The 26,998-nt window shown below is 55.8% G+C and overlaps 5 protein-coding genes and 1 pseudogene across 5 annotated transcripts, besides 3 other annotated features; all 6 read left to right on the top strand.

Moving 5' to 3' along the window:
• Nucleotides 1–1,220: 1,220 nt before the first annotated feature.
• LPMP_322030 (hypothetical protein) lies at nt 1,221–3,593 on the top strand (the record flags this gene model as incomplete). Its single annotated transcript, XM_010703585.1, has 1 exon — nt 1,221–3,593. The coding sequence occupies one exon, from the start codon at nt 1,221–1,223 to the stop codon at nt 3,591–3,593; it is 2,373 nt and encodes a 790-aa protein (XP_010701887.1).
• Nucleotides 3,594–6,553: 2,960 nt separating this feature from the next.
• Nucleotides 6,554–7,111: a repeat region.
• A 1,162-nt stretch (nt 7,112–8,273) lies between these two features.
• LPMP_322020 (hypothetical protein) lies at nt 8,274–9,593 on the top strand (the record flags this gene model as incomplete). Its single annotated transcript, XM_010703584.1, has 1 exon — nt 8,274–9,593. One exon carries the CDS (start codon nt 8,274–8,276, stop codon nt 9,591–9,593), a length of 1,320 nt encoding a protein of 439 aa, XP_010701886.1.
• A 122-nt stretch (nt 9,594–9,715) lies between these two features.
• Nucleotides 9,716–10,223: a repeat region.
• A 1,955-nt stretch (nt 10,224–12,178) lies between these two features.
• On the top strand, nt 12,179–13,786 carry LPMP_322010 (hypothetical protein; the record flags this gene model as incomplete). The annotated part of the gene is made up of 1 exon (XM_010703583.1): nt 12,179–13,786. The coding sequence occupies one exon, from the start codon at nt 12,179–12,181 to the stop codon at nt 13,784–13,786; it is 1,608 nt and encodes a 535-aa protein (XP_010701885.1).
• Nucleotides 13,787–15,369: 1,583 nt separating this feature from the next.
• LPMP_322000 (hypothetical protein) lies at nt 15,370–17,190 on the top strand (the record flags this gene model as incomplete). Its single annotated transcript, XM_010703582.1, has 1 exon — nt 15,370–17,190. One exon carries the CDS (start codon nt 15,370–15,372, stop codon nt 17,188–17,190), a length of 1,821 nt encoding a protein of 606 aa, XP_010701884.1.
• A 1,635-nt stretch (nt 17,191–18,825) lies between these two features.
• LPMP_321990 (hypothetical protein) lies at nt 18,826–22,524 on the top strand (the record flags this gene model as incomplete). The annotated part of the gene is made up of 1 exon (XM_010703581.1): nt 18,826–22,524. One exon carries the CDS (start codon nt 18,826–18,828, stop codon nt 22,522–22,524), a length of 3,699 nt encoding a protein of 1,232 aa, XP_010701883.1.
• A 3,598-nt stretch (nt 22,525–26,122) lies between these two features.
• LPMP_321980 lies at nt 26,123–26,816 on the top strand (annotated as a pseudogene).
• Nucleotides 26,817–26,929: 113 nt separating this feature from the next.
• Nucleotides 26,930–26,998: a repeat region.

Here is a 26,998-nt window from a genome sequence, read left to right as displayed (position 1 = left end):
GTGTCGTGGTGGTGGTGGCTTTTGTGTTCATGTCGTTGATCCTTGGGACGGCGTCGATTACTTTGGTCGCTGGAGAGGGTACGGAAACCAGCTTCAGTGAGACGAAAAGCAGCTTTATCGAGCAGCCATGTAGAATTGGGGCGGGGCGAACCGTATACGGGTGCGTCTGTGTGCGCGGGTAGGTGTAGCACAAACGCCGCGCATAGCCCTTGCATGTATGCTCTTTAAAAAGTTATTGTTCCTCTTGTGCTCTTTTCATGCGCTGCGATTTACTTTCGGCATGCGTCTGTTGCCTGTGTGGGACAGGCGCTGTTGGTGCTCTCTCTATCCCTGCGCGCTCTCACCTCTCACCTCTCACCTCTCACCTCTCTCTCTGCGTGGTCAGTTATGTATTCTAGCCTCATTTTGTGCGCTGAGCCCTCCCCATTTTTTCTTTTTTTTTTCCAGCGGGTTCCTCTGCAGAAGCGGAAACAAAACAAAAGTTACGACCATTCGAAAAAACAAAAAAAAAGGAGAGCTTCACTCGTCTTCGTGGGCGTCGGAACACCTCGCGATTCGCGCTTGTCGCTGTTGCACGACGCGTCTCCACCTACATGGAGCATATGAGGCCCGTCATTACCCACATGTTTGCCAAGATTGGCCGCAGTGGGCCTGAGGCAACTTTCTTATCGACTATCCTCGAGGTCCATCTCCTTTGCGTTTCATCGCGTATGCGCGCTTTCGCGCCGCGACTCTATCCTCATCTGCGCCCCGCTCTCTCGTTGGCGCGCATGCTGCACGGTTGACCGTTTATTTTATTCTCTAACCCATTCGCCCTCTCTCTCTCTGTTTGCAAATCAAAATATTTTTGCATTCCCCACTACTCTTCACCTCTCTCGCGCCACTTTCACCCCCCCTCCCCTCCCCCACAAATGCCGTCATCATATCGTCCAACTCTAATGCATCAATGGCACAATCACCGCTATCACGCTGTGCGGTTTGTATGACTGGAGCACTTCCTCTTTTTACCGAATCGTTGAGCAGTTTCTGTTTTGCTGTGGGTATTGCACCTCTCTGCTCATTTTTGAATCTGTTTCTCCTCTCCTTGTCTCTCTTTGGTCTTCTCTACCCTCTCCGAGTCCCTGACAACGTACACAGACAAATAACCCAACAAGAGAAGAGACAAAAGATCGTTACTAGGCTCATTTACTCGGTCCTCTCCGCTTCCCCTTCCGAAAAAAATGACTGCCGCTGTCGAAACAATCGATATTGACGACGACGAGCGCTACTCGAACAACTCCTTTCCGGACGACTTCGAGAGCGACAGCTCGAGCAATCCGTACCACGCAGTGAACATGAAGGAAACTGCTGGGTTTGATGTGCGATCCGCGTCAGGAAGCCATGCAGCCGCCGGTGCGAGCATGCCGATGGGTGCGTCGAGCAACTCAGCCACGTTTACCTCCAGCTCAGACACTCCACGGAGTGCACGCAGTTCTCGAAACTCCTCTGTGCTTCACAGCCCGACCAAAGGAGCCGTAGACTTGGCAGGTACCGGTAAAGGCGTTTCATCCACTCCCCTGTCGACCTCAGCGTTGTCGTGCTTGTCGCCATCCCAGCAGAACCTCAGTCCCAGTAGATCTGCCTACTCGAGAGCTGATGCCGCAGCCTCTGAGCAAGGCATTTGCCCCGCGTATCACTCCGTGTACGAGGATGACAGCTCTGCCTTGCCAGCGGATCGAGTGTTCGACGAGCAGGAGCGGCTTGCCGACGGTTGCGTGAGCGAAGCCCATTCGCGCAGCGGACGTTTTTCTGCCGACCAGAGGAGTGCTGGCGACACGTGTGCGCGCATGGCCCGTTACCCTGACGACTCTCCGCGCGAGTATGTGTCCACCAACGTGTCGGTTGCCGAGCACTGTGGCCTTCAGCGACCTGGCATCCCGGAAACTGCTGAGGAGCTTCTCACGATGCAGGAGGAGAACGCCTGCCTGCGGGAAGAGCTCTTTCAGCGCAGTCGCGAGCATTACCACGCCAGCTTGTCACAATGTATTAAAGGTGGCAGCACTTCTGATGGCAATCGCACCATCGGTGGCCCCGGGGCGTCGCATAAAAGCACAGCGACGTTGACTATCGGTGGCACACTCCGGCGCCACCAGGAGATCGCCGCGCGTCTTGTGCAGGAGTCGCTGATGGCGCATCGCACGCTGCAGGTACTGCGACTCGAGCAGCGTGACCTCGTCAAGCGCCGTGACGAGCTGAAGGAGCTAGTGAGGCGCTACAAGAAGGCCTCCAAGTACAAGGATTTTATCAAGGCCGCTAAGCAGGACATCGCCGTATTGACGGAGGACCACCGCGATGCACACCTGGAGATGCGCTGCAACGAGAAACTGCTTGTGATGAGCGACGCAATGTTGGACACCGGTCTCGGCGATCGACGGCTGCTGGAGGAGGTTCGATCTCAGAACGCGCTGACGCAGCGCCGACGCGAGCACGCGCTGCGTGACGCCGATAGCGCACAGCGCGTGCGGGATGCCGCAGCGCAGCGGGTGGGGGAGCTGATGTGGGAGCTGGAAAAGCGTCGCCAATGGGCAGCAGGGGGAAGCCACGCGGAGACACATCAGCTGCACTTGGTTAATCAGGCCAAAAGGCATCGTATTCAGGAGCTTCGCAGACAGCTGCAGCAGCTGCAGCAAGGGTTCGGGGAGGTCAGAGGCGCAAAGGATGCTCACTTGAGGCAGGACCACGCATCAACACAGAAATCCCACGTCCAGCATTGTCACAACAAGAGTGATGACGCCGAGCGGGAGTATCTTAAAAAGCGTATTGATGAGATGCGTTGTGAACTGGATACTATTGCAAGTGGACTTGCTCGCGTCGAGGACTTGCAGAAGGCGTCCAGCGGCAGTGCGGCTAGTCTGACTAGCAATCCAGAGTCTGCAGCTCCGTTGCCACACTCTGAGGCATCTGGAAAGGGACTTCCGGCGTCGGCGGTGCAGTATGAGGATACGTCGGCTGCGACTGCTCTACATGAGACAGCTGGTGCGTACTCGCTCGTTAGTGAGGCAGCACAGGCAGTGCCAGAGAGCGCGTACGGCGAAATCGATGTCACTGCGTGGTTGAACACTCATTCTGTGAGTCAGCGCACCGGTAATGAGGTTATGTACGCACGGCCCAGCTCTCATGACGCCGCCACGATAGGAATCGACTACACAGTGGGAAGCGGAATGCCTGCGGTGGACTACACAGGGGAGTGGAACGAAGCACATACTCACCCAATAGCAACGGAAGCGGTGGCTCATCCTGTGTCGCCAGCCTGGTTGGATGCAGAAAGCGACGCCGGCGATCTGAATGTGGCGCCTGTGCAAGCCAATATGGCGCCGCTACCGTCGCGCTCGTACGATGCCCTCGACGACGTCGAGGAGGACATAATAGCGGAAGAAGAAGTGGGCACCGATGATAGGCAGGTAGGACCGGCGGCCGCGCCGACGCAAGGGGGTATAAACCTGGATGATGTACTCTTCCGTGCCAGCGGCCATCTCTCGGCAAACACAGCAGCGGCACCTCCTGAGTTGGAGGCTGGTAAAAGCGACGACGGTCCAGACTGGTTGAACTTTTAAGGCTATCTTGATTCTGGGGAAGGTGTCAATAATTACCTAGACTTGATCAGCCGCCATTCACGTGGGCACATCTTACTGCTTGTGGATGAATGTATAGGTCTCTGCTTCCTGCACCCGTCCAGCACACGGAGGTGCTGGAATGCACTAATGTATCTTAGCATTCGCCCGTCTGGTGTGCTTTTTTCTGTTTCTCTGTCTCTCTCTCTTTTTCTTTTCACCAGCACGCCTACTTTCCTGGTGCCTGGGGAGTACGACGGAGGACCCAGCTCGCTGCGAACATCGTCCTTGTTCTACGTCCTCAGCGCCTTGTCGTCACCTTGTTCTGTTTCACACTCCGGTAGTTTCCCCACCTTGCCGCTCCTTGGTGGCGCCTCCCTTTTAGGAGGGCAGTATTTCGCACTCCTTCTCCCCCCTAAACCATGTGCTTCTCTGTGGTGACGTCTAGTTCTCTCTCGCTTCTTTTTCGTAGTTGTGAGCTTCGTCTTCTTCTTGGAACGCGATGCCTTCGTGGCGAGAATGGTGCTGCCCATCTCGCGCGTTCTCAACATCAGGGAGGTGTGGGTGATGAATTTGGTCGCTCTTCGTGTTGTGAATTTGTTTTTTGAATTTTTGGCGCGTTTGCTTGTTTGTTTTCCTCTGCTTTTTCTCGAGTGTGTGTGTGTGTGTGGGTGTGTGAGTGCATCTTGAGAGGAGGGGATTGAGGAGGGCGGTGTAAATGAGTAAAGTCCCTTAGAAGGGATGGCGCGAGTGGTGGCGAGCAGTGTCCCCTGTTGAACTGTAAGAAGCGTCCTTTGCGGTGAAACTTTACCTTCACGATTGACTTTCATCGTGTCTTTCTAACCCTAGCGTCGCTAACCTGCATCTTTCGTAGCTGAATTCTGCTGCGAACTTTCATTTTTTCCTTTGTGCTTTCGGCGTTCGGTGACGATGGTGTGCAGTGTGGCAGTGCGGCACCGTCTGTGAGGTTGTGTGCCGCTCTCTAACTGTATGACTTCTTTCTCAGCCTTCTTCCCACTCAACCTCGATGCGCGTGTCTGTGTCTCTTTTTTCATGATGTCGTTGACTTCTTCATTCAATTTCCCTCGTGCTTCTTTCCTTCGTTGCCACCGCACTTGATGTTTATAGTGAAAGTACAAAACACACACACACACACACCCACACACGCAAAAAAAAAAAGAAGCGAACGAACACGAAAATGGTGGGTGAACTCTCATGTACTGTAGCTCTTCTGTTGGTGGTTCCTTTTTGTTTCTTCCTCATCTTTTCTCCTCTCTCTCTCGGTGTGTCCCTCTAGTGGTTTTTTTCTCCCCTTTTAACTCTATGCACGCCCCTGATGTGGAGCTCTCTCGCTGTCCTTCTCTCTTTTGTTTCTTGTATGCGTTACAAACAAGGAGCAACTCAGCACCTTCATGTCAAGCTGACTGGCTCTGTGGCCTCACCCAAGCGAAAGAGGATGAGGCGAGAGGGAGAGAGAGGGAGGGAGAGAGTCGTGTATGGGTGCATGGCTGTGTGTCTTTAAGGACGTGAGCCGAACCAGAAAGCAGGGCGGACAACAAAAGAGGACGGGCACGACTTGAGATGTCCTGTGGGTGCCGGTTTCGGATCGTGCTAGAGGATAGGTGTGTGTGTGTGTGTGTGTGTGCTTGTGGGGACTGTTTGACTAGATGACCTGCGTTACACTCTGTCCTCTTTTACAAGTTTTCTTCCCTGCCTCGACAACGGTGCAAAGCCTATTCAGGGCGTTGCCTCGGTAATTAACAAAGTTGCTGAGCGGCAGACTGCCTTTCTGTGGTCAGCCTACGTCGCATCCGTGCGTCACTGCTCTTGTGAAGCACACATGGCAAGTGATAGTAGAGTAGCCCAAGAACCGGAAGATGAAGTCTCTCCCCTTTGCTCTCTCTTTATCGCGTTCTGCATATGCACCCGCAGTGGATTCGCTCCGTAATCCCTCCCACTTCAACCGCTTGCGTTCTACAAATCTCTCTTTCTCTTGCCGATGCTTTTACGTGACTTATAGCGTACACATGTACCGTAGGAAGAACGAAAAGGGCGTGAAAAAGTGCATCGTTGCATCATACAAGAACTGCACCGTGTCTCCTGTCTTGAGCTGAAATAAAAAAGCGATGAGCATGACAGCACCATCCTTCCTCCTCCTATCGTTTTCCGGGCCCTTCTCTTCTCCACACCCAGAGTGAGGCGCTTCTGCGCTTTTCACACCCACTTCAGACCGAAGAAGATCGCTTCCGCTTCTCTTCTCACGGAGCGCAGTATCCTTACGAGTCTCTACGACGAGATAGAATGTAAAGGAACACAGGGGAAAAAAAAATAAGACATCCACACGACAGTTTCGCACCAAAGGTAAAACTGTCGTGTGGATGTCTTATTTTTTCCCCCTGTTTTCCTTCGTCGGTGCTGATGCGGCGCTTTACTCTCCTTGTTTCTAGATAGCGGTTCTACGCGCGTATATATATATGCGTGTGTGTGTGTATGACAGTATACACATATACCGTTGTGCGTGTCTGCGAGTCTGTCGTTGATCACTCGCTTATCTTTCTCTTGTGCGCGTGTCTCTTGTCGTCTGTTTTTTTTTTCTGCTATCGTCGTTTGTGGGGCTCATTCACCCTTCATCAGTTTTGCCTCATTGTCTCACTTTATCTACCTCCATTCCCTTCTCGGATGCATTACCTTTTTCTTTCGCCGAGCAGGTGCTTGTTGCTGCGCTCAAGGCTGGCACTGTGCAGTGACCTTGGTGGGGGTTGCTGTGTCTCTCGGCACTAACCCGATTCTGCTTTTTTTTTTCCCTTCGTGTGTCTTTCCAGCTCGCTGAGCTTCAGCTTTTATACGTCTGTCAGTGTGTCGTTATTTTCAGAGTCGTTCCACAGCGCCCCCTCAGTGTGCGTCACTTCCACGTTCGCCCTTTTTCCTTCGCTTCTTGGCGTCGCTCTACTACTTTCTGCAGCCGGGGCACACCTCAGTGCGTGGCGTCATCAGGGCGCAGTGCCCCCCCCCCTCCTCCACTCTGTGCGTGTGGAGAGAAGCGATGCAGCCCCCCACCCCGCCTACCTGCTAATGCCGAGCCACTTCTGGTGCTGACAGGGTCACGCACCCACGGTGCAGGGGGGGGCCGGAGTGGTGCATCGCTGCTGGTGTCGGCGGCCAGGTCGTGGGCTGCGCTGCGTCGGAGCAGCCGGCGACCGTGAAGGCGTCTGTGGCCCCTGCGTGGTGTGCAGGGTGTGCCAGCGTGAGTCGCCCGCCCCTCACCCGGCCCTCGCTGCCCGCTGGCGTGGGGAGGCCGAGTGTCGTTCCGAGGGGTGCACGGCGTGGCGGCCGGCGAAGGGGGTGGGCGGTGTAGTGAAGGAGGCTGGGGCTGTGCTGTGAGGTGGCCGAGTCGGCGCGTTGCTGTGGCGCGTGTGTCCACGGCTGCTTTGCGGGACGCGATGGGCCCCTGCAGGACGTGGCGGCGGGCGGAGTGGTGTCCGAGGCGGTGCTGGGACTCATGTGCTGCATGGCAGAGAGTGGGTAGGGTGAAAACCGAAAGAATTGCACTACTTCTCCTGGTGACATGCTTGTGCTTGTGAAGGAATGCATGCACGGTGCGCAAAGCCACGCTATACGATAAGAGGCTTATGTGTGGGTGTCGAAGTTGTGTGCACGGATACCTCCCTGCGTTACGAAGCCTGACACACAAGGCAACGGAAGGCGTCTGCCTTCTTTCCTGGTGTTTAGTTCGATGTATTTTTTGGCTCTTTTTTGGGCGCTTGTGCTCCCTTTGGAGGCCTACTCGAACCCCTTTACCACGCTGAACACCCCCTCTTTCTCGGTCGTTCTTACTCTGTTTCTACCGCCTCCTCTTTCTCTGGTCATCGTGGGTGCCCCTCCTGGCGCTCTTTTTTTTTTCGCCTTTGGCTTCTCACCACCCTTGTCGGTCCTTTCCGGCACGCTGCTCAGGGACACCTTGTAGGTTGGTGCTGTTCCTGCCGCGTACTTTGATGCCCATAATCTCCCCCTCCTCCATTTATTTTTGACTCGTTTTGTCTTTGTTTTCTGTTGCGTATCGTATCGTACCCGCCCTCACTCTCTCTCCTGTGAACTCAAGCAGTTTCACAAGGCGGTGAAGTATTGAGGGGCAAAACTTAGTAGCTCCTAGCCACGCGGCACCAGACTCACTCGAGACACAGGATATTCATGAAGCGACTTGGCCACGCGTGCATTCGCGCGACTGCCCCTCTTCGGCGACATGCAGGCGCGAATATGCGCCACTGGAGGGTGGAGGCATTACTCAGTATTGAAACGGCTTCGCTGCTGCGGGGGTGGGTGGTGTCCTCTCGTCAGAGTCGTTTAGCGGCGGTGGCAACCTTTTCACCTACACGCATGGCTGCCACTTTTCCTAATATGCGAAGCAGCAGCTGTGTGCCTAGCGGGAGCAGCACTGACAGCAGCGGCCGTGTATCTGAGTCGAAGTTGATCTTTTCAGTGTCGACATCTTCCCCGGTGTCGGCGTCTATCTCGAGTCCCATTGTCAGCGCATCCGGCACGAATGCTCCGACGTTGAGGGGAAACGGAGAAGTCGTGATGCTGAACTTTTCGCAGGGCATAAAAGACTACCGATGGAGCGTCATCCCTGGCACGGACAGGGTGTGCGCCCCGTCGGTGCGGCGCCGAGAAACGGTATTGAATCAAATGCGACTCTTCGGTATGCCTAAAGGCTTCCCGGACACAACCGCTGCTGGGTTTCAGCGGTTTTTCTACCTGTCGCTAACAAGTTCCTTTGTGTCTAACTTCGCTTCCTCGATCGGGTATCAGTCGCTGCTCAGCGGCTTCTTCCTCGGTTCCTCGCCGCAGTTGTGGATGCTCAAGGATCTCGCCCCTGCCCTGCTCGCGGCCTATATGGCGAATCAAGTCGTCTCCTACGAGAATCGACCAAAGTTCTGGTTTGTCGTGAGCGTCTTGATGAACAACATTATGGTCATGTCCGACATGCTGATTCCGTCAGTGGTACCGAACCACCTCCTCGCCGCTGCTATCGTCACCTCGACCGTAAAGCAGTCCTCGGCGCTCATGTACTTTGTGGCGCGCGCCTCGACACTTCAGCACTACGCCATCAACAACAACCTCGCCGAGCTGACGAAGAAGTTCAACTCCTTCGGCATGGTATCCTACACAATCGCGACGGCACTCGGTATCCTGTACTGCACCTACATTGCTAGTTTCACGATGCAGCTCTTCACTGTCGCCGTCTGCTGTGCAGCGAACATGCTTCTCTCCTCCAGGATGATGATGCCCATCTCGTTTCGTTTGCTCAACTTCGACACGATGAAACTTCTGCTGCGCGCCTTTATCATGGAGAAGCGTCGCATCATGACACCGGAGGAGATATCCGACCTGCTTGGGGTGCGCATGTTGCCGTTGCCGGCGCTCAAGAAGGCGGGCATCGCGCTTGATGTGGCCACGCACCTCGTGTACATCAGCCCTCCAGTGGACAAGCTGCTGATTCGCTCTGACACGCTGGAGGAGGATGTACTGTATGTAAATAACGATCATACGTTCATGCTGGCCATGTGGAAGCCTGCCTTTCTGCCGCTCACGCTACGAGAATGCTGGGAACGCTACGAGTTTCCCGTGTTGCCGCACTTCTTCCGGATTGGTAGCCGGCGGCGCCGCTCACAGGAGGTTCTCGACATGGAGGAGAAATTCCATGGTCAGCGTCTGGTGCTCTTGGTGCATCAGAAGTGCACCGCAAAGCAGCTGATTACGGCGCATCTCATCATGTACACCGCGGTGCTGCGGCACGCAGCCACAGAAGTGAACCTGCGTCGCTTCCTGCGCAAGTGCCATGGTGAGCAAGAACTTTGGCAAACCTGTGGGGAGGAGCTCAGGAAGATGCTACAGGCTGCTGGCTGGGACGTCCAGCTGCCGATCTTGGACCACCACAGCTTCCGCTTGTCGGAGCTCATTTTGCCGCCCTCCATGCGCGGAGCGCAGGTGGGCGGAGGAGGTTAGTCTTGGCAACATGGAGGTGTGCGCACAGGTAGGCAAAGAAGGTACGCTTTCTCAACCACACTCAGCAGGAGCGACTTGTCTTTTTCAGTGCATTTTACTCTGTTTCCCTCCTCTTGGGAACCGGGCACACCTCAGTGCGTGGCGTCATCAGGGTGCAGCCCCCCACCCCGCCTCCCTGCCAATGCCGAGCCACTTCTGGTGCTGACAGGGTCACGCACCCACGGTGCAGGGGGGGGCCGGAGTGGTGCATCGCTGCTGGTGTCGGCGGCCAGGTCGTGGGCTGCGCTGCGTCGGAGCAGCCGGCGACCGTGAAGGCGTCTGTGGCCCCTGCGTGGTGTGCAGGGTGTGCCAGCGTGAGTCGCCCGCCCCTCACCCGGCCCTCGCTGCCCGCTGGCGTGGGGAGGCCGAGTGTCGTTCCGAGGGGTGCACGGCGTGGCGGCCGGCGAAGGGGGTGGGCGGTGTAGTGAAGGAGGCTGGGGCTGTGCTGTGAGGTGGCCGAGTCGGCGCGTTGCTGTGGCGCGTGTGTCCACGGCTGCTTTGCGGGACGCGATGGGCCCCTGCAGGACGTGGCGGCGGGCGGAGTGGTGTCCGAGGCGGTGCTGGGACTCATGTGCTGCATGGCAGAGAGTGGGTAGGGTGAAAGCCGAAAGAATCGCTTTCGGATTGCGCTTTTTAGCTGTTTCGGGACGGTTGCTGCCGCTGTGGTCTTCGGGGTGCAATGCCTTGCAGCACGCAACACGCGGCACTTGTTGCTGATGGGCACAAAAAGGTCTGCAATGTGTGTCAGAGAAGAAAGCTCGAGAGCAACGCCGACGTCACACCACAAGAAAGGGAGTGGGTAACGAGGCAAGCAGAGATGTTCGATATTGCGTATGTGGTGGTGTTCACTGCTACGTCGGGTGACGCCCATGTATTGTGTTCTCTTTTTATTTGGTTATAATATAATTTTTGGTCGAGCTACGGATTTATGTTACTCTCCAGCCTGTATTGTTGTACAGTGCCGCCCGCTCCTTTTTCCATCTCTTAGGAAGATGAAGCCTCGCTAATGGTTCTGTACTTGCATATAGGCGATGGCAAACGCGCATTACAGATGAGGCAATGGGGATCAATCTCACTTGCCTTCTCCCATCCACCTCTTACCCGACGCAGATGAGAGCAGCTGAGCACCCCTTTCCCCCCGCTGAACGAAGGAGAAGAAGTGAACGAAACAGTTGGCTTCGTCAGGGTTCTTTTCAGGGAGTGAAGTTGTCATTTCCCTGTTTCGAAGTGACGCCCATTTACATCTCCCGCCTTTTTTATCTATTTTTTCTTTTTTTCTTTCTAAGGCTTTGTTGTTTGGTGTTTGTTGTTCCACTTCAATCACGAAGTAGGACACCTCTTCCTCTTCTTCGCTCTCTTTTCTCCCTCTTCTTTTGCCTTCACCCCTCTACTCCCCTCCCCTCTCCCCCCACAAAAAAAAAAAACAGTTTTACCCTCCTGAAGAGGCCTCTCCGCTACTTTCCTCTGTTCTTTTTTTTCCTATCGTTTTGGAGGGGGTGTGGTGAGCGGGGCGCCTTCCAAGCGCGGTGCACGGCTACACGTGTCTGGTGTATTGGCAGCTCTCTTTTCCTTCATCTTGGGCAGGATGTTAGCCAGCTTTACCTACCTCGTCTGTGAGTTCAAGTCAGTCGCAGTCTACCCGCCCTCTCCCCCTCGTTATGTGAGTCACCGGGTGAGACAGGATGGATGGGGAAGGGTGGACACCCCACTTTCGAAGAACTCACTAGAACGATAAACAGCGATTCTGCAGTAGCCGAATGCAGAGGTCAGCTTCCCCTACATGGCTACGTCCAACACGTTTGTGGCGTTTCCTATAAAAGGTTAGAGATTCGGATGGAGCGCCTTAGCTCAATTATCTTCTCTTTACTCTTCTCTCTGATTTCACATTAGCGAGAGCAGGAGGTATTCTCATGCATATGTGTGATGGGGAAGGGATGCTTTCTTATTTTAGCATCCCTTCCTCATTCAAAAAATGGGAACGAAAACCGTAGAGCGTCGATCATCTCTGGATGCAGTACAACCTGCGTCTCTTTTTTTTTCTCTCGCGATGCAAATGTACAAAGACCTGTAGCAGCTCTGCTAGGTTTTTACATAGAAGGAAACATATTGCTCGGCGCCTGAAGAGGCCCTTCTTTCTATTTTCCTCGGTACACAGCCTTGGTTTCTCGCTGTCGCTCCTTCTATATTCTCTACACCTACTGTCTCTCCCCTCTTCTTAGCTCGTGCAATCCACAGCGACTTGAATAATTTGCACAAACTATCAGTGAAGCAGTAGCACTTAGTTACCCCCGTGCACGCTATCGCTATCGCATCTGTGGAGTAACTGCGCACCTTTCTGCACTTAATTTTCCTCTAGTCCTCTGTCTGCCGCTCTCACGACACCGTACTCAGCACTCTTACACGTAGTCTCCACTCGCCCCCAGCGCTCCTAGTACAGCTTCTCAGCCCAACAGCCGACTTTGCACTCTGCTGGTGCACGTGCGCACCTCTGTTCGTTCTTCTTCTTTCTTTGCCCCAGCATCAGTGAACGATATATACACTCGACGATGGCGATTATCGCTCAGAGCTTCTCGGACCACTACGCGGAGCTTGTCACTCGCGTGCCGACCTACACGGAGTTGTTGCTTCATGTGCAGCGGCGAGAGGTCGGCGAGCGCAAGGCGCTTGAGGAGAGGTGCCGAATGGCCTTCCAAGATGTCCTTCACGTCGCTGCGGTGATGATCGCCGACAACAAAGCACTTGCGAGGGGAGGTGCGCTGGCTCGCCGAAATCGCTTTGAATTGACGCTCTACAAAAAGGAGACGTCTGTCTGGTTCGAGGCAGTGCCGCCGCGGCAGGTGGCCCTGCCCACAGGTCGCCCGTCTCGCGCTTTTCCATACGCTGCCTTTGCGGAGCTGCAGCAAGAGGAGCGGGAGCTGCGGCAGTGGGGCTACGGTGTGGAGCGTCGCCTTCGCGAGCACATCGAAGAAGTGTGCAGCCGTACGTGGTTTTTCCTCAACCTTCTAACGGACACGATGGCGAGGGAAACCTTGTCCCGGCAGCGGCTGGAGTACGAGGAGGATGAAGTCTTCACTTCAGTCAAGCAGCGCTTTTTCCGTGCAGTGCCTGCTGACTACTACCGCCACCTCGTGATCACACGCTACGGCCCAACGACCCCTGCGGTAGAGCCGGTGAGGGACCTGGGCTTTGAGGAGATTGAAGAGGATGCACGCGCCATGCTCATGGCGGAGGAGGAGGCCTCTCGAACGTCTGTGTTTCAGTATCTGCAAGGCGTGTACGACATGCAGCTCTTTGCGCTGAACCACTGCGAGGTCATCAGCCGCTACGAGCTGGAAGAGGAGGAACGCAACACGCTCTTTCCACTTGTCGCGCAGTGCTGCCGCGAAGACTTTGGCATTCTATTTTACTATGTCCCTGCACTTGCGCTGCATTTCAGTTCGTCGCAGCCGTGCATGCGTGCGCTCTGTCTTGCCCAGCTGCAAGAGGCGCCGAGGCGGACGGCGGCCGTCAAGGCGCGCTTCTCCTGGGTACCTGCCCACACGCTCGCCGGTGTGGACAGCGATCTCGACGACCAGGCGGCTCGGGACGAGATGGACGAGGGTATGGAGGTAGGGGCGGAGGTGACCGACGACGACACAGGCGGCTACGACGACTCCATCAATTCACCGTCGCCGCCGCTGGAGAGGATGGTGACTGCACCTGGGACTTCTTCCGTGGTGTTCGAGCCGGAGATTGGCACCTCAGAGGCATCTGGGCTGGAGACACTGCAGGAGAAATTGGAGATGGCGACACCGCCGACGGCGGAGGATGTTGTCGTACCGTGCGCTGACGAGGAGCCGACGCCGGTCACAGTGGTGAGTGTAACACTGGGGGCGAATGACGCCCCGCAGCACGTGCCCTATGCATACACGACTGAGGAGGTCATCATGCCTGTGCTCTACGCCTATGAGAAGATGGAGGCACAATTTCCTGTCACCTACACGTACGAGGAGGCTCAGGCAGTGCCGGAGGATGCTTTCACTGCTGCTTCCTCTCACGAGAGCTCCACGTGCATACTAACGCCGCAGCCACCGCAGTGCGCTATCTACACCAATTTCGAAGTGTTTCCTGGTGACCCGTTCGCCTGGTCTCCTCAGAACGGAAAGAAGTCGTAGACGCCTCCTAAATCGAAGCAAGCGGTGACTTGTTCAGCTGAGCGAAGAGGACTGAGAAGTGCTGGGGACCTGGCTGTAACCGATAAAGGGAGGGTCAGTCAAGACGTTTCTCTCGTGCGGCGTTGCTCGTTCTTTCTTCCTCACTTCCCTCATGAAATGATCGATGGGACGGCAAGAGTGACGCCCCGGCATCCGCTACCGCTCCTTCTTGCCCTTCGCCCTTGCGTGGAGGTTCATTCTCACAAACCGTTTCCTTCGTTCTTGCTGTGGGGCCTGTCGCATTCCTAACTGACAACATTCACTGCCCTCCCCCCTCCCGCATCTCCGATGTCTGTGTTCCCGTGTGATTGTATGTATACTGTACTTGCTGAGCCTCTCCGTCTCCCCCCTCTCTATGTGTGCGCGGGTATGTCGGGCTCTTATTTTCTACTGGATGTCTTTACTCTTCATGTAAATGCTTGTTTGTTTCCTTTCCTGGAAGGGTTTTCCGTCGTTCATGATGATGTCTCTCTCGCTCTCTCAGTCTTTCAGTCTCCCACCCTCTCTGTTTCCATTCATTTTTGTCTTTCTCACTCTCTTGGGGAGGAGGTCGGCAGGTTGTATGCCCGCTTGTGCGAGCACTCTTCTCCTTCCACTGCTCCCTCTCCTTCAGTTGTTTTTTTTTTTTCGTGGTGTGCGCGCGTCGTTCTCTTGTTCTACTTTTCCTCTATGTTAGTGTTGACGGACCGACTCCACCCACTTCTTCCCTTCTTTCTCCTTCTTCAGCTTCGCCTTTCTCCCCCACTCACCACAGTTCTGAAGGTATTCGTTCGAGAGGAAGAAGTGACCGTAGCAACAACGACGGCGACAGAAAAGCGGCATCCCAGAGGCCATGTGCGTGCAGGAGAGCTGCTGAGTTGCGATGTTTTAGTACACGAGAGAGACGCCCGCGGGGAGGTCTAACCAGTACTGCTCTCTTGATCAGTGCTCTCACAGGACACATAGGCAGAGACCGGTGGCAGACGGTTCGCACCAGCTACTTTGAATACTGTGCAGGCGCCCCCTTTCTTCTTGGCCCTTTATTTCCTCCTCTGCCTTGTGTGGCAGCTACTCAGAAGCCCCCCGGGAGTGTTGGTTCTCTGCTCAGGAAACCCTCGAAGGTGCATGCTGGACCTCGCGCCTGCATGAACGATCCGTCCTTCTTATCTCACTCCCTCCTCCCCATCCCCCCACCCCACCATCTCTCCGCTTCCCGTCAAGCAGCGTTCTTTTCGGTACAGCGGTGTTGTGTCCAAATCGCCCGCATAGGCGCACAGTACTTGCAGTCCTCTATAGACACTCTCGCGGCGCTGCCACTGTTATAATCACCGACCACTAGGCACCACGCGTAGTGTGACTCTTCGCTTCTTGTGTATGGTTTGGCACAATCACATGCGAACTGTAGAAGCAAAGCACCTGGGAAAGTCAGAGCACGCACACACACACACACACCCACACGCACATATAGATCCAACAAGCACAAGAGCTGAGCTACGAAGGACTTGATCTCTTCAGTCGCGACGTCTTGTTTTGCCCTCTTCTCCCTTTTCCACGCGCCAGTCGTTATGCACGACTATCAATACAACCTGGAGGTGGTGAGTGTGGTCCCGGACAAGGTGCTCACCGGTACCGCGGACGGGCTTCGACACAAACTCATCCTTCACTGCTCCCAGCGCGATGCGACGATGGACTGCACCGTCACACCGTCTACGTTCGAAGTGCGCAATGCACCCGCCCTGGAGTACGTTTCAATCTCACTTGTGGCCCTCGATGACGCAGGCGGTACCCAGCGGGTCGAGGCGAGCTTGGCGGAGCCTCTCCTCGTAGGCGGTCTACATCGCATTGTTGGTGCAGAGTGGGTGGCTTTAAGCTCCACATCTCTTGTCGACTCCGTCGCCGAGGCATCCTCGCCTGTGTGTCGCGTCTTTGTAGTTTGGTCGATGACGCGAATGGATGGCTGTCCAGTAAGGACGAACAATGTGGAAACCTCGCTGACAGAGACGCCGCTTCCGGAGCCAGCCCCAGCCATGTCACCCCTCATGGCGTCGCTTTGCGTGCCATCTTCTGAGAAGGACTGCTCGTCGCCGAATCGTTTCAACTCAACGCAACGAGATGTAGCTGCGGAGCTTCAGAGCGCACAGGCAAATACACTCAAGGTGACTGCCACAGCAGCACCTACAACAACGACTACCACCAACACATTCGCCGCCACCAGTGCTGCCCGACCTCACCCATGGCGCTCTCGTGCCGTCGATGGATTGGGTCTACCAACACTGTCTGGCGTCGGCTACAGCGTGGCAATTTCGTCACCTCTTATCGCCGTTGAGGCTCCCTCGTATCGAGGCAGCAGATGGACCGAAAGCACCATCGGACCTCTCTCTACCGATGTCAGTTCTTTGTCCGTCCTCATCTCTCGACTGGTGTTGGACAGCAGCGTCGCTAACCCCGAGATCAGCGCAGCAGGACAAACGGCACGCGTCTCTATTGCACTCGATGAGGAGCAGGAGGAAAGTCAGCAACGCCCGGTGAATGACTGCGGCGACGCTTGCCGTGCGCCAAGCGATCATGCAGGTGGGTTCACGGCGGCGGCGCATGATCCACTGCACCGCGGTTCCGCCGCCGATGTGGAGAGCAGCAGGGGGGCCTCTGCCACGAGTGCGCTCTCCGGACTTGTGGAACCCCAGGTGGGTGGTTTACAAGATGCGGTGCTAGAGCAGTTTCCCTTCTGCAGTGTGTCGCTCACCTCGAAGGCCGAGATGGCTGCCTCCTCGCCGGATGCGCCAATGTCTGTGCTGGCTGTTGAATCAAGCGCAAACACAGCGCACGTGGAAGAGGGTGCCCAGGACACCGACGCCTCTACCGCCCACGCTGACTTTCTGCAGCTCGACCCAGCATTTGCCGTAACCGACGCGCGAGCTGTTACGCGGGTGGACTACTATGCATCCAGCACACAGGCGATCGGTGCTGTTCCTCTCCAGACTCGACTCCAGAACTTGTACACGGTGCCGTCGCCGCAGGTGCTAGATCGCTTGAAAGATCAGCTGGCACCACCTTCTTTGTCTCCGTCGTCGTCAACAGCAGAACGGGAGCCCGTCACCTCTCATGGGCTGTGGGGTGAGCGGCCGCGACCGATTAGCTTCTCTCGTTCGGTCGGAAGCAGCGGTTCTGCACAGGAGGAGATTCGGCGCGAGCACGAGGCGAGGCGCAGCTGCGGCGCGCTCCTTACTGGCCTGCAGATCGATGACAGAGACAGCAGCGCGAGCTTGTTGACTTCGTCCCTGGCTTTGGTGAAAGGGCACTACGTGGAGGCGCGCACTGAATCTGCTCTATCCCTGCTGCGATGGCAGGCGCTTGAAGGTCTGCGGCGACGACTTATCATGTACTGAGATTCCACCATCTTCGTTCCGGTGGAGGGTTGCACAAATGGAGACGCCGAGGGGAAGCGAGTCCACGACGGACTAGGAAAGAATGAGGGCAACAAGGTCTACTGCTTTTCTCAGTTTCTTTGCCAGGTTCGGGGCGGCTCAGCTGCGCATTTTCCCGCTGTGGCATCCCTGTTGCTTTTTTTTTTCACCATCGTTGACAACGACGGGAGCTGCCAGTGGAGGGGCGGTTGCGCGAGTTTCTGTCTAGCTGTTGCGCTTTCACGTCAGCGTCGTCCTCTCCTACCCTTCCCCACAACCGCCTGAGCCTGTTGCTCAAGGACTCTCTTGTGACCGGAGTCTCTCGCCGCTACAGAGAGCGCTGGATGCATTTCAGCTTTAGATACACACCGTAATTGGGTACCTCAAGAGACACCCGCCGTCTTGGAGTTGTTGTGCTGAAGAGGGCCTTTTTTTTGATTTGGTTTCTTTCCGATACCAACAGGACTCCTGGCGTGAGCCTCTCGTGGTGGTGCTTCTCTTTCTCTCTGTCCGTCGGTTCCTCCAAATGAGGCTGTGCGAGGGCGAGTGCTGCGGTTCCTCGCACTGGCAGCGCTAAACGGAGCTCTTGCAGTTTTTTTTTTTTGAGACCCATGCTTATGGATTTCGTCTCGACAGAGGTGGAATAAAAATGAACACTCACGCAGCTCTTACCAAAGCGGTGACGGCAGAGAGGGGCGTATGGACCCCCCCGCTTGCCTCTGTTCTCCCTGCCTTCCCTAGCCGTTCTCAGCAGGCAACTGCGCCACCCTCTTTATCATTCATCTGCTCTCTGACCCTCTTAGCGCATGAATGCTGGATGGACATCTCTGATACAGAGACGTGACGGTGTCGTGGCCGAATGCGCTCACAAGCACACGTCCACTCCTCTCTAAGCTCGGGTGTGTATTATATTCCTGTTTCGATCTCTGCACTTAATCCACTTCGTGTGTCCTCCTTAACCCTTCTAGTTTCTTTTCATTGGACTCACAGTTTCTTTCCCCGTCCGCACTGCTGCCCACATGTGCCACTCTCGACCGTCAATTTTATTGTTTCCTTCGCAGAAGAGCTATGCAGCAGCTCAGACGCAGCTGCATTGTCGGTGGTCTGATGCTACGAACAACACTGCAAAGCACCGCGCACCACGCCGCCACTATAGCGGTCTCAGCTGAGGGAGCTAGGCAAACGAAGCGAAGCACAGACGCCCCCCAAGGTTGCCTGAAGCCTGCAGCAGCATCAAATGAAAACACCCAAGCTGGCTCAACGCCACCAAGGGGTGCAGCGCAGGCACGAAGTGGCGGTACAACGAACACCCCCCGACCCGTATCGTCCTCGGCGCAGTGGGTCGAGGGTACGCTGCAGTACGATGTTGCCAAGGTACGACACTTGGCCAAGGTGTTTGCCGGTGTGGAGGCCGTCGCAGGGAGGTCGCGTAGGACCACTTCAGTGGAGCAGCACCTTCGCCGCCGACAGCGACGTAACGGCCCTGCCGCTCTCTCTCAACGTAAGCATGGCAGCAGACAGGTGTCCTATTCGGACCAGCGAAACTGTAACGCTGACGTGACATCCAACAAAAATGCTACCGGTGAGAGCGGTGACGAGGGGCGTAGATCTCCTTCGATGACCACACTAGCCTCAGCACTGCTGACACTCACACCATCGCGCTTCACGGACCTTGTGCACAGTCTTGTGCGTGTTCACTTCTCTATCCAGCCCCCGTCTACAGGGATTCAGGTGAAGACGCCTTCTTCGTATGAGGCCGCTGAGGTGCTCACTTCGCTGCTCACCGTTTCACGACTCGAACACTACATGAGGGACCCGTCTATTGCGCCGCTTCAGTTATCGGAAGAGACGCTGGCCGCTTCGGCTGACGATGTTGTCAGTCTTCACTCGCTGTCCATTCTCGCCTCTGCGCTCGAGGCAAGCGTAGTTGCCTTTTCCAGCACCAACGTGGCATTGGTACAGGAAGCCAGCACTGCGTTACCTGGACAAGCAGGGCGCAATGTGCACGAGCCGAAGGAAGATGGTCAGCACATGTCGCAGGCAGGGGTAGAGGCGTCGGCGTGGCGCGGCGAGAAGGTAGTTGCGTACAGCAGTCTTCTTATCCACCTCGTACACGCATTCACTGAATGCCTCGCTGTTCTGACCGAGTCATCTTTTTCCGGGTCGCGTGCAAGCTTTGTTCGAATGGATCTGCTATTACTTGCTGTGTTCTCACTGATGAAGGTTGCAGACGTGTGCGCCTACAAGGCAGGGAGGTCGTCACCAGGCGACGGCGCCACGGCTGCGTGTGTAGAGAGGTTCAGTGCAGAAAATGTGGCGGAGCAGCTGCAGTGCTTGTGTCTTCAACTGAGTGTAGTGTGCCATCGTCTATCTTCGTCGATGGTGATGACGTGGACAACTTCTGAGAGGAAACTGGATCATTTTCGTGGCATCCCCTTCCTCTGGTTTGTCGTGAGGCAGGCAACGCAGCTTCGGATGCAGATGCAGGTGCTAAACACCGCGCCACCGTTCGCCGGGTGTGTGGCGGCTCTGCAAAACCTCATTTTCATCTATTACGTTTCCATTCTGCGGTGCGTTATTGCCGCGGATAGCGCATCAATGAATGCTCATTGTAGCGATGTGACCCCACGCGTCGACGAGAGAGGGACGGCGAGAGCGGTAGAGACGAGCGCACAGCCGGACCGCAGGGCAGCTGCCTCAGCGTGTTTGACGGGAGCCGAGAAGGTGCAACTGGCAAAGCATGTGGAGTTGCTCTGGGCGGACATGAAGCCAAAACCAGTGATCTCCCCCGCAGAGCTAAGTGATTTGCAACATCGCACCGTGCACACCGCTCTGAATGTCAGTTTAGCAACGTGGTGGAAGTCCGCTGCTGCTACTGCGGCATCTGCGTTCCCCTCAACGTCTTACTGGAGCCAGAGGCCACAGCATATGGCCACTCTCCTAGGCAGCTACAACTCTCTTTTGGCGGAGTGCAGGGCGGCTCTTCCAGTCCTCTCCGCCTACAGTGCCGCTCAAACGGCTGCGCTGCCTTCGGAGACCGCAACAGCGTCATCTGTGTCGTCCAGTCTTTCGTGGTTTGTGCCGTTTCATAGTCGTCTTATCCGTGTTGGGCTGGACCTACAAGTGGAGGCAACCGTCTTAGCCGCACTTCATCTTGGGATTGAGCCACGCGCACCGCCCACCCCGGCCACCCCAATCGCGAAGTGGATTGCGTCACGCCATAGACAGCGCCTTCGACGCCGCGGTGCATCTGGCGGTGCCGAAAGTAAAGTGATGCCAAATGATGCTGCTGGTGCTGGCGGATCGTGGGGGCGTGTGTACCGGTTATGCGGCGGTGTGCGTGTTGCCGCAACGGAGCTTCTCTACAGCGCCATTGAAGAAGTTTGCTGTCGCGTGGAAGAGAGGCCGCTCTCGAAGGCGACCAGCAGTTCTTTGAGCCCTCCACTACACCCATCAGCGTCGCGGCGGCCTTCTTTGTCTTCCACCACATGTGCCAACAGCGGTGGCGTGGGCAGTACCTCCGCTCTGGCTGTGGCGCTCGTGAACTCTGTCTCCCGCACATTTTTTGCAGTGCCGCGAATGCAGTACCTTTTCGGATACTATACGGACGCTACATACACCGACCGGGCTGCCGAGGAAGAGTGCCGCCGAGTGTATGCTGCGTGCCTCGGCGTGCTGGTATGGCTGCGTGAGCTGGCCCCCCCCTTTGGCGTCCGTGCCGGTGAGCCTCCGGTGGCGCGATTGGTGCCGCCCTCTTCGGACGTTGTTCGCGCCGCTGCTGGGTGTCACGAGCCTCGTGCGGAAGACTGGCTGGTCTGCGGCACCACATCGGCCATTGCTATGGATGGCGCCTTTTTTGTTACCTACTACCTCTACCACTGGCCGGGACAAACAGGGCACCCCGCTGGCGTGTCCTCTGCCCATGGCCCCCAGGCTGAGCGGACAGCGCATGACGTCGCGCTGTCCTTCGACGGTGTGTTCAATGGGGTGCCAGGCCCCTCTATTAGCCCACTTCTCACTGGTGCCACAGCGGTGGAGTACACGAAGGAGATGCTCTTCCGGCTACAGCACGACACGGCACGTCAGCTGCGGCACCTGCGCGCGACAGGCCGTCTCCACTACTTCACTGGGGAGCTGCAGGACAAGACAAAGCTTCTCAAGGACTCGACTCTGCGTCAGCGCCACGTCACCTCGACGCTGTCTGTGGTTCAGGCTCACCGCAAGCAGCCAACGCTGTTGTGGATGCCTTTGGGTCAAGCACAGGAGATGGTGTTTCTATTCGATCAATACCCGCGGCTCTTTCGGTGCATTGACCCCGCACCCAGCCACGGCATTCGCGGTGTCGCCAACGAGGAAAGCGATGGCGGAGTGATGCCACCTGATGGATTACGTGAGTACCCGAAAGTGCATGTGGGTGACATCACATGCACGTTCGCACGCGTGCATGGGTACCTTGTGAAGCGCCTGCACGTCTTGAGCGGCATCCTGCGCGAGTACCGGAGCATCCTGCTGGAGTCATCCCTACACGGCGCAATCGACTCGCATACCATCAGCCATGGGCCTTCTGCTTCAGTAGTGGCACCCATGACGTCCTCTTTCCGAGGTCGGCTGCTGGACAACGCCACGCACTCCCCGCAACTGGAGATGCATCGCCGCAATAATTACGAATGGGCCCATGTGTGGGCGATGCAGCTGCATGAGGAGTTCCCTCGGCTTCCGGCACGGATGGAGGGTGCGCCGCGGTGGTCTAGTGGCGTCATGCAGATGCTGGAGAGGATGGAAAGGACCATGAACGACACGCACAAGCAGGGTCTATTTATCAACGTGGTTAAGTCACAGCAGCAGTACCGCGAGCTGCAGCGTGCGCGCTCGGCGTCACCTTTGCCACTGCCTGCCGAGGAGGCCGTTTTAGTGGATCGAACGAAAGGCACCAGCATTGAGGGGCCGCAGGTGCGCGACGTAGTAGTGCAGCGGGATTCGGAGCGCGTTCCACTCGGCGTGGTTCTCGACGGCGACGCGAAGATTTTGCGTGTGCAGACGATGGTGACTAGACCATCAGGAGTGGCTGATAACAGTGATGAGGCCGAAGGGGATCTGCTCGTATCCCCCTTTGCCTGTGCACTAGCGCAGCAGCAGCAGGAGGGGCAACGCCTGCCTGGCGTATCGTACCGCGTCGGCAGTTTTGCGGATGTCGTGGGCTGGCGTGTTTTGCGAGTGGATGGTACTGCTGTGTACACAGGCCGTGATGTGGCTGCGCAGGTGCGAGGCAAAACTGAGTTCACTGTCACGCTGCAATCCTTCTTAGGAACCCAGTAAGCGCACGGACTGGCAGTGCCCATGGACGTCGACTGGCCAAGGTTATAAGCCTGCGCTCGTCGAGCGGTTCGCTGTTTGGTATGGTGAGGCAGTAAGATGGAGGAGTGTTGTTTATTTTTTTTTCTTTATCAGATCCACACATATCCGTCGACACGAATTGCCCCCAATACCGCTGGGAAGGACGCGCTGATTTGCAACAGCGCAGGCGTCTTCTCGATGGACGTAAGAAGGTGCAAAAAACGCCCCGAGGGCCTTTGCTTCTGCACGTGTGCAGGGGTGGTGCGATTGTCGTACTACTCCGTCCAAAATGAAGATGACGAAGATGCGAGGAGGAATGAGAGAGACAGAGCGAGACGTTTATCTGTGCTGCCTACTGCGCACCCTGCGCTTCTGCTTATTCTCTCGGCCTTCCCCCCGACTCCCACCACCCTCCTGCCGTTGCTTTGATGCGACTCTGAGTGCAGCAAATCGCTGGCTGTGAGTACGTAATGGCCAGCCCTCGTGCTTCGTCTTTCACGATGGGCGTGTGTGTCCCTTTCTCACGTACGTGTGCTGCACAACTCCGCTCTTCTCGACGCTTTGCCTTTCCTTTCGCTCTCTCTCTCTCTGAACGCACACCTCCGTTGCTGTTTTTCTCACGCTACCTCTCTCTTCCCCCTTTTTTTCCGACTCGTGCCGCACTCGTCAGGCATCGGCAGCGTTTGGCGCGGCCCCCCTTAAATTTTTTTTTGTATATTCCCCGCCTTTGTTCACCGTTTCTTCTTTCTTTGGCCTCTCGCACTGCCCCCCGGTGGCGCGCCTGTGCTCGTCTGCGGCAGCAGGAAAAAAAAGGCAAAGTGGAGAGAGAGAGAGGAGAGACCGCTATATTACACACACACAGACACACACGCACACACGCACACACACACACACGCACACACCTATATATATATATATATATATGTCTGTGTGTGTGCATGTATAGCTCTCCACAGCCGGCCTCATCCGCTCAAATCCCTCCCTCTCTTCTGCTTCTCTCATACACAGCAGCATACTCTCTGGCAACTGCATCGTCTGAGTTCACCAAAACTTCGCTCGTTTCTTTCCTTCTCTCCTCTTCTCTTGCCCTGCTGAAGTTCTGGTTCTTGCTCTTTTTCTCCTTCTGCTCACTCCGCCATTCAAAGTACCTTCCACTCCTTCCCCTACATTTTAGCGGTGTTTGTCTGTGCCTCTGTATGTGTGTTTCTCAACACATTCCAGAAGGGCTTGGTTCAGTCCACTTAACCCTGCACACTTTATTTTGCTCAGACGGAACCCATATGCACGTGCGTCAACCCAGAGCACCGTCTTCTCAGTCTCTTCTTTCCTCCCCTTTTCACCCGTCATGCTTTCCTGTTCGTGATCGGCATTCCTTTTTCATGCGCTCGCGCTCTCTCGCACTCATTCGATCACAAGGGTGGTTTTCATCAAGCTGTTTTGCTTGTCCTTGTCGCCGTATCGCATTTCCTGTTGTTGTTGTTGACGTTCTCTTTTTCGCTTTGCCTCTCTCCACCCGTGTTTTTGTCGGGGGTTTTCTATTCCCTTTTCAGTTTCCTTTTTGCTTCCCTCCTCTCGTTTATCTTATCCGGCACGATTTCCCTTCACTGCTCCTTTCCTCACCTCAACTCTTTCCCTCTTTCCTATCTATCGCGCGTTCCTCATCTCTCCTCCGCCTCTTCCACCAACCCTCTCATCGTGCAGCGGAGTTAACGTTTAGTGGGCGTGGGGCATGGTGTGCGCTTAGTGTCCCTGCGTGCACTGTTCTCCTACCGGTTCTTTTTGGATTACCCTCCCCCTTTCAGTGTTGTTTTCCTTTCTCGTTTGTTGTACTACGCTTACGCACACGTTGCCGGGTCGTGTTTTCCCACCTTTTATTTTTTTCTCCTGTCATTGTGCTGTTGCCTCTTCATCGCGCTTACAGTCGTTTCCCTTCCCTTTAAGGTCGCCACCCTTCTGTTGTATTTTTCCCTTTCATCATTACCTTCTGACGTCGAGTAGTTTTCCCACCCCCACTACACCAGAAACTAGACGGACGCGCTTCCACTGCTGAAGAGAGAACTGCTGTCCCTTTGTGTCCTCTTCACTGGCTTCAGGCTGATTTCTATTTTTGGCTGCTTCTGTTTTGCACTTCTCTCTGCTTTCCTTCTCTCCTTCTCTCCTTTCAATTGTGTGTGGGTGTTTCACACGTGCCTTTTTGGGGGGTTTGCTCTTTTCGTTATTCACGTCTCTTCACTCTCCCGTTCTCCACCAATTTGAGCCCTGCTAGCCCATCTCCATGCACCTCTTGCCTTTTTTTTTCGCTCTCTTTCTTGCGTCTACGGTGTTCTCTCTCTCGTTCTGATATCATCTCTGGCTATGTGTGATGCTTTCACCGTTGGTTGCGTCTGCTCCTCCTCGTTCAGTTTTACTGCCCCCCTCCTCCCCCACTCTTGCATTTCTCTGTTGTGGGCTTGCGTAGCCTGTTGCTGGGGTGAAACGAGACCACTCTTTGCACAGTCGGAGCAGTGGTGCGCGCGCGTGTGGCGGATTTGGCGCGCTATTTCGTTGCCTGGGTGCACAGGCGGAGGGAGGAGAACAGGCATTCTTGTACAGCTAACAGCGTCTTGTGCACGGCTTATACCGTCGGCACAACCCTATCCTCTGTCTCTCTCTCTCCCTTTCTTTCTCTCTTCGCTCTCCTAGTCGCAGTTGACCCCAACGGAGAAATGGGAGCGCTGCTGCACGAGGCAGCAAAAGAGGCAACACGCATTCAAAGCCATCAAGCAGAGCGGTCAATGCATGCAGCAGGGAAAATTCTGACAAATTTGTTTTTCCCATGTTTTTTTTTTCGGTGAGTTTCTGGCGAGGCCCACCTTTGGCAAACACTGCCCACGACATCACTTCCAGAAACGAGGCAAACACGATGCCACCTGCCGTTGTGGAGGAGAAGTGGGCCTCCTCGATGGTAGACGTTGGCCTGAAATACATGGACGAGGTCAACACCCAAGCGTCAGGAAGTGTATGTAGAAGTAGCAGCAATAGCGCCACGGACACTTCGCGAACTCAACCTGCTCTCCCACTGGTGTGGCCACCTCCACCGAAGGGATGCTTTCGGGGATCGTGGACGGCAGCGGTAACCACGCCACTCGTGTCGCTCGTGGCCCGACGGATTGGGAGGGAGGGGAGGTGATCCACACAAATGTGACATCCGCGGCTGTCTCTGGCAGGGCAGAGCACAGCAGCGTACCACAGCGGCGTCCTGACGGACACGGACAGCAGGCTGCTGTCGGTCGCTTACGGCAGCTGTAGTCCACCTTTTCTGCCCCATGCTGTTTACCCATCGGTGCCACCCGATTACTCGACAGCGCACGCACATGCCCCTCAACAAATCAACCTGCTACCACGGCACTCTCACCTGATGGGCATGAGAGGATGCTGATGTGAGTATGGCTACAGTTGGCCGATGGGATGCAATGCTACGCCAGAGTGTGGTCATGGCCGCAACATGCGCTTTCCTGACTCTTTACTGCAAGACATGCAGCGCGTCGAGCGTTCGGACCACCTCGATCACGTTTGCCATGAGATTCTGCTAGAATAGGAGATGCTGCGCATGCGCTGTCAGCAGTGGCGGCGAGGGCGACTGAATTGTTTTCACAACGACAGTGTCACGGAGGAGTCACACTGGGGTGACACGGGGACTATTGCTCTTGGCCTTGAGGGACGTTCGCTGGGCCGGATGGAGTCCGTCTGTATCATCACCCTTTCCACCTACTCCGCGGTGTACACTATCGACGTCGTCATACTTGGTGCAGAAGCGCTGCGAGTCGGATCGCCCTTGAAGCGTGTACTCGAGTTGCGTGAGATTATGAAGTTGATGTTTGACGTCCGCTCCGACTGCGACGCGCTTTTTTTTACTTTATTGTATGCGTTTGCGGGCCGTGTGCGACTGGAAGGTCTCCTCGTGCTTTCCGCTCTTCTCGACGTCGTGGCAACTCCCTGGCATGAAAGGGGTTTTTCTCACCTAGGGACTCTTCATTGATGAGGACACCGGTCGTCTCCTCTTCAATCCGTGCTGTGGCGGTAGTTTCGACCAGTGGAGGAGCGTCCCCCTCGAAGATATTCTCGTGCAGTACTGTGGTGTCGATGTCACATACTTCTTCCTCGCTCAACTGACGCTGTGGGACTGCGTCGAGCAGGGCTGTCGACTCGGCGGAGCTAGGTTGGCCTCCGTCTGCGCAGGGAACTTTCACAGCTGCTCTGTGGGCAACTCACTGCGCGACTTTGACGTGGTATGAGAAGAAGGTTAGTAATGCGGAGGTGCAGCATACAACAGAACCTGCCACGCGTGTAGCGGGCACTGTTTCTTTTTTTTTTCTTCCTCCTAGTGCTGTGCCACCCTCATGACGGAGGGGCACACCTCAGTGCGTGGCGTCATCAGGGTGCAGTGCCCCCCCCCCCTCCTCCACTCTGTGCGTGT

This window comes from Leishmania panamensis (genome assembly GCF_000755165.1).
Source record: "Leishmania panamensis strain MHOM/PA/94/PSC-1 chromosome 32 sequence".
NCBI classification, from domain to species: Eukaryota; Euglenozoa; class Kinetoplastea; order Trypanosomatida; family Trypanosomatidae; genus Leishmania; species Leishmania panamensis.
Note: the sequence above shows the minus strand (reverse complement) of the source record. Positions and strands in the feature narration are given on the sequence as shown.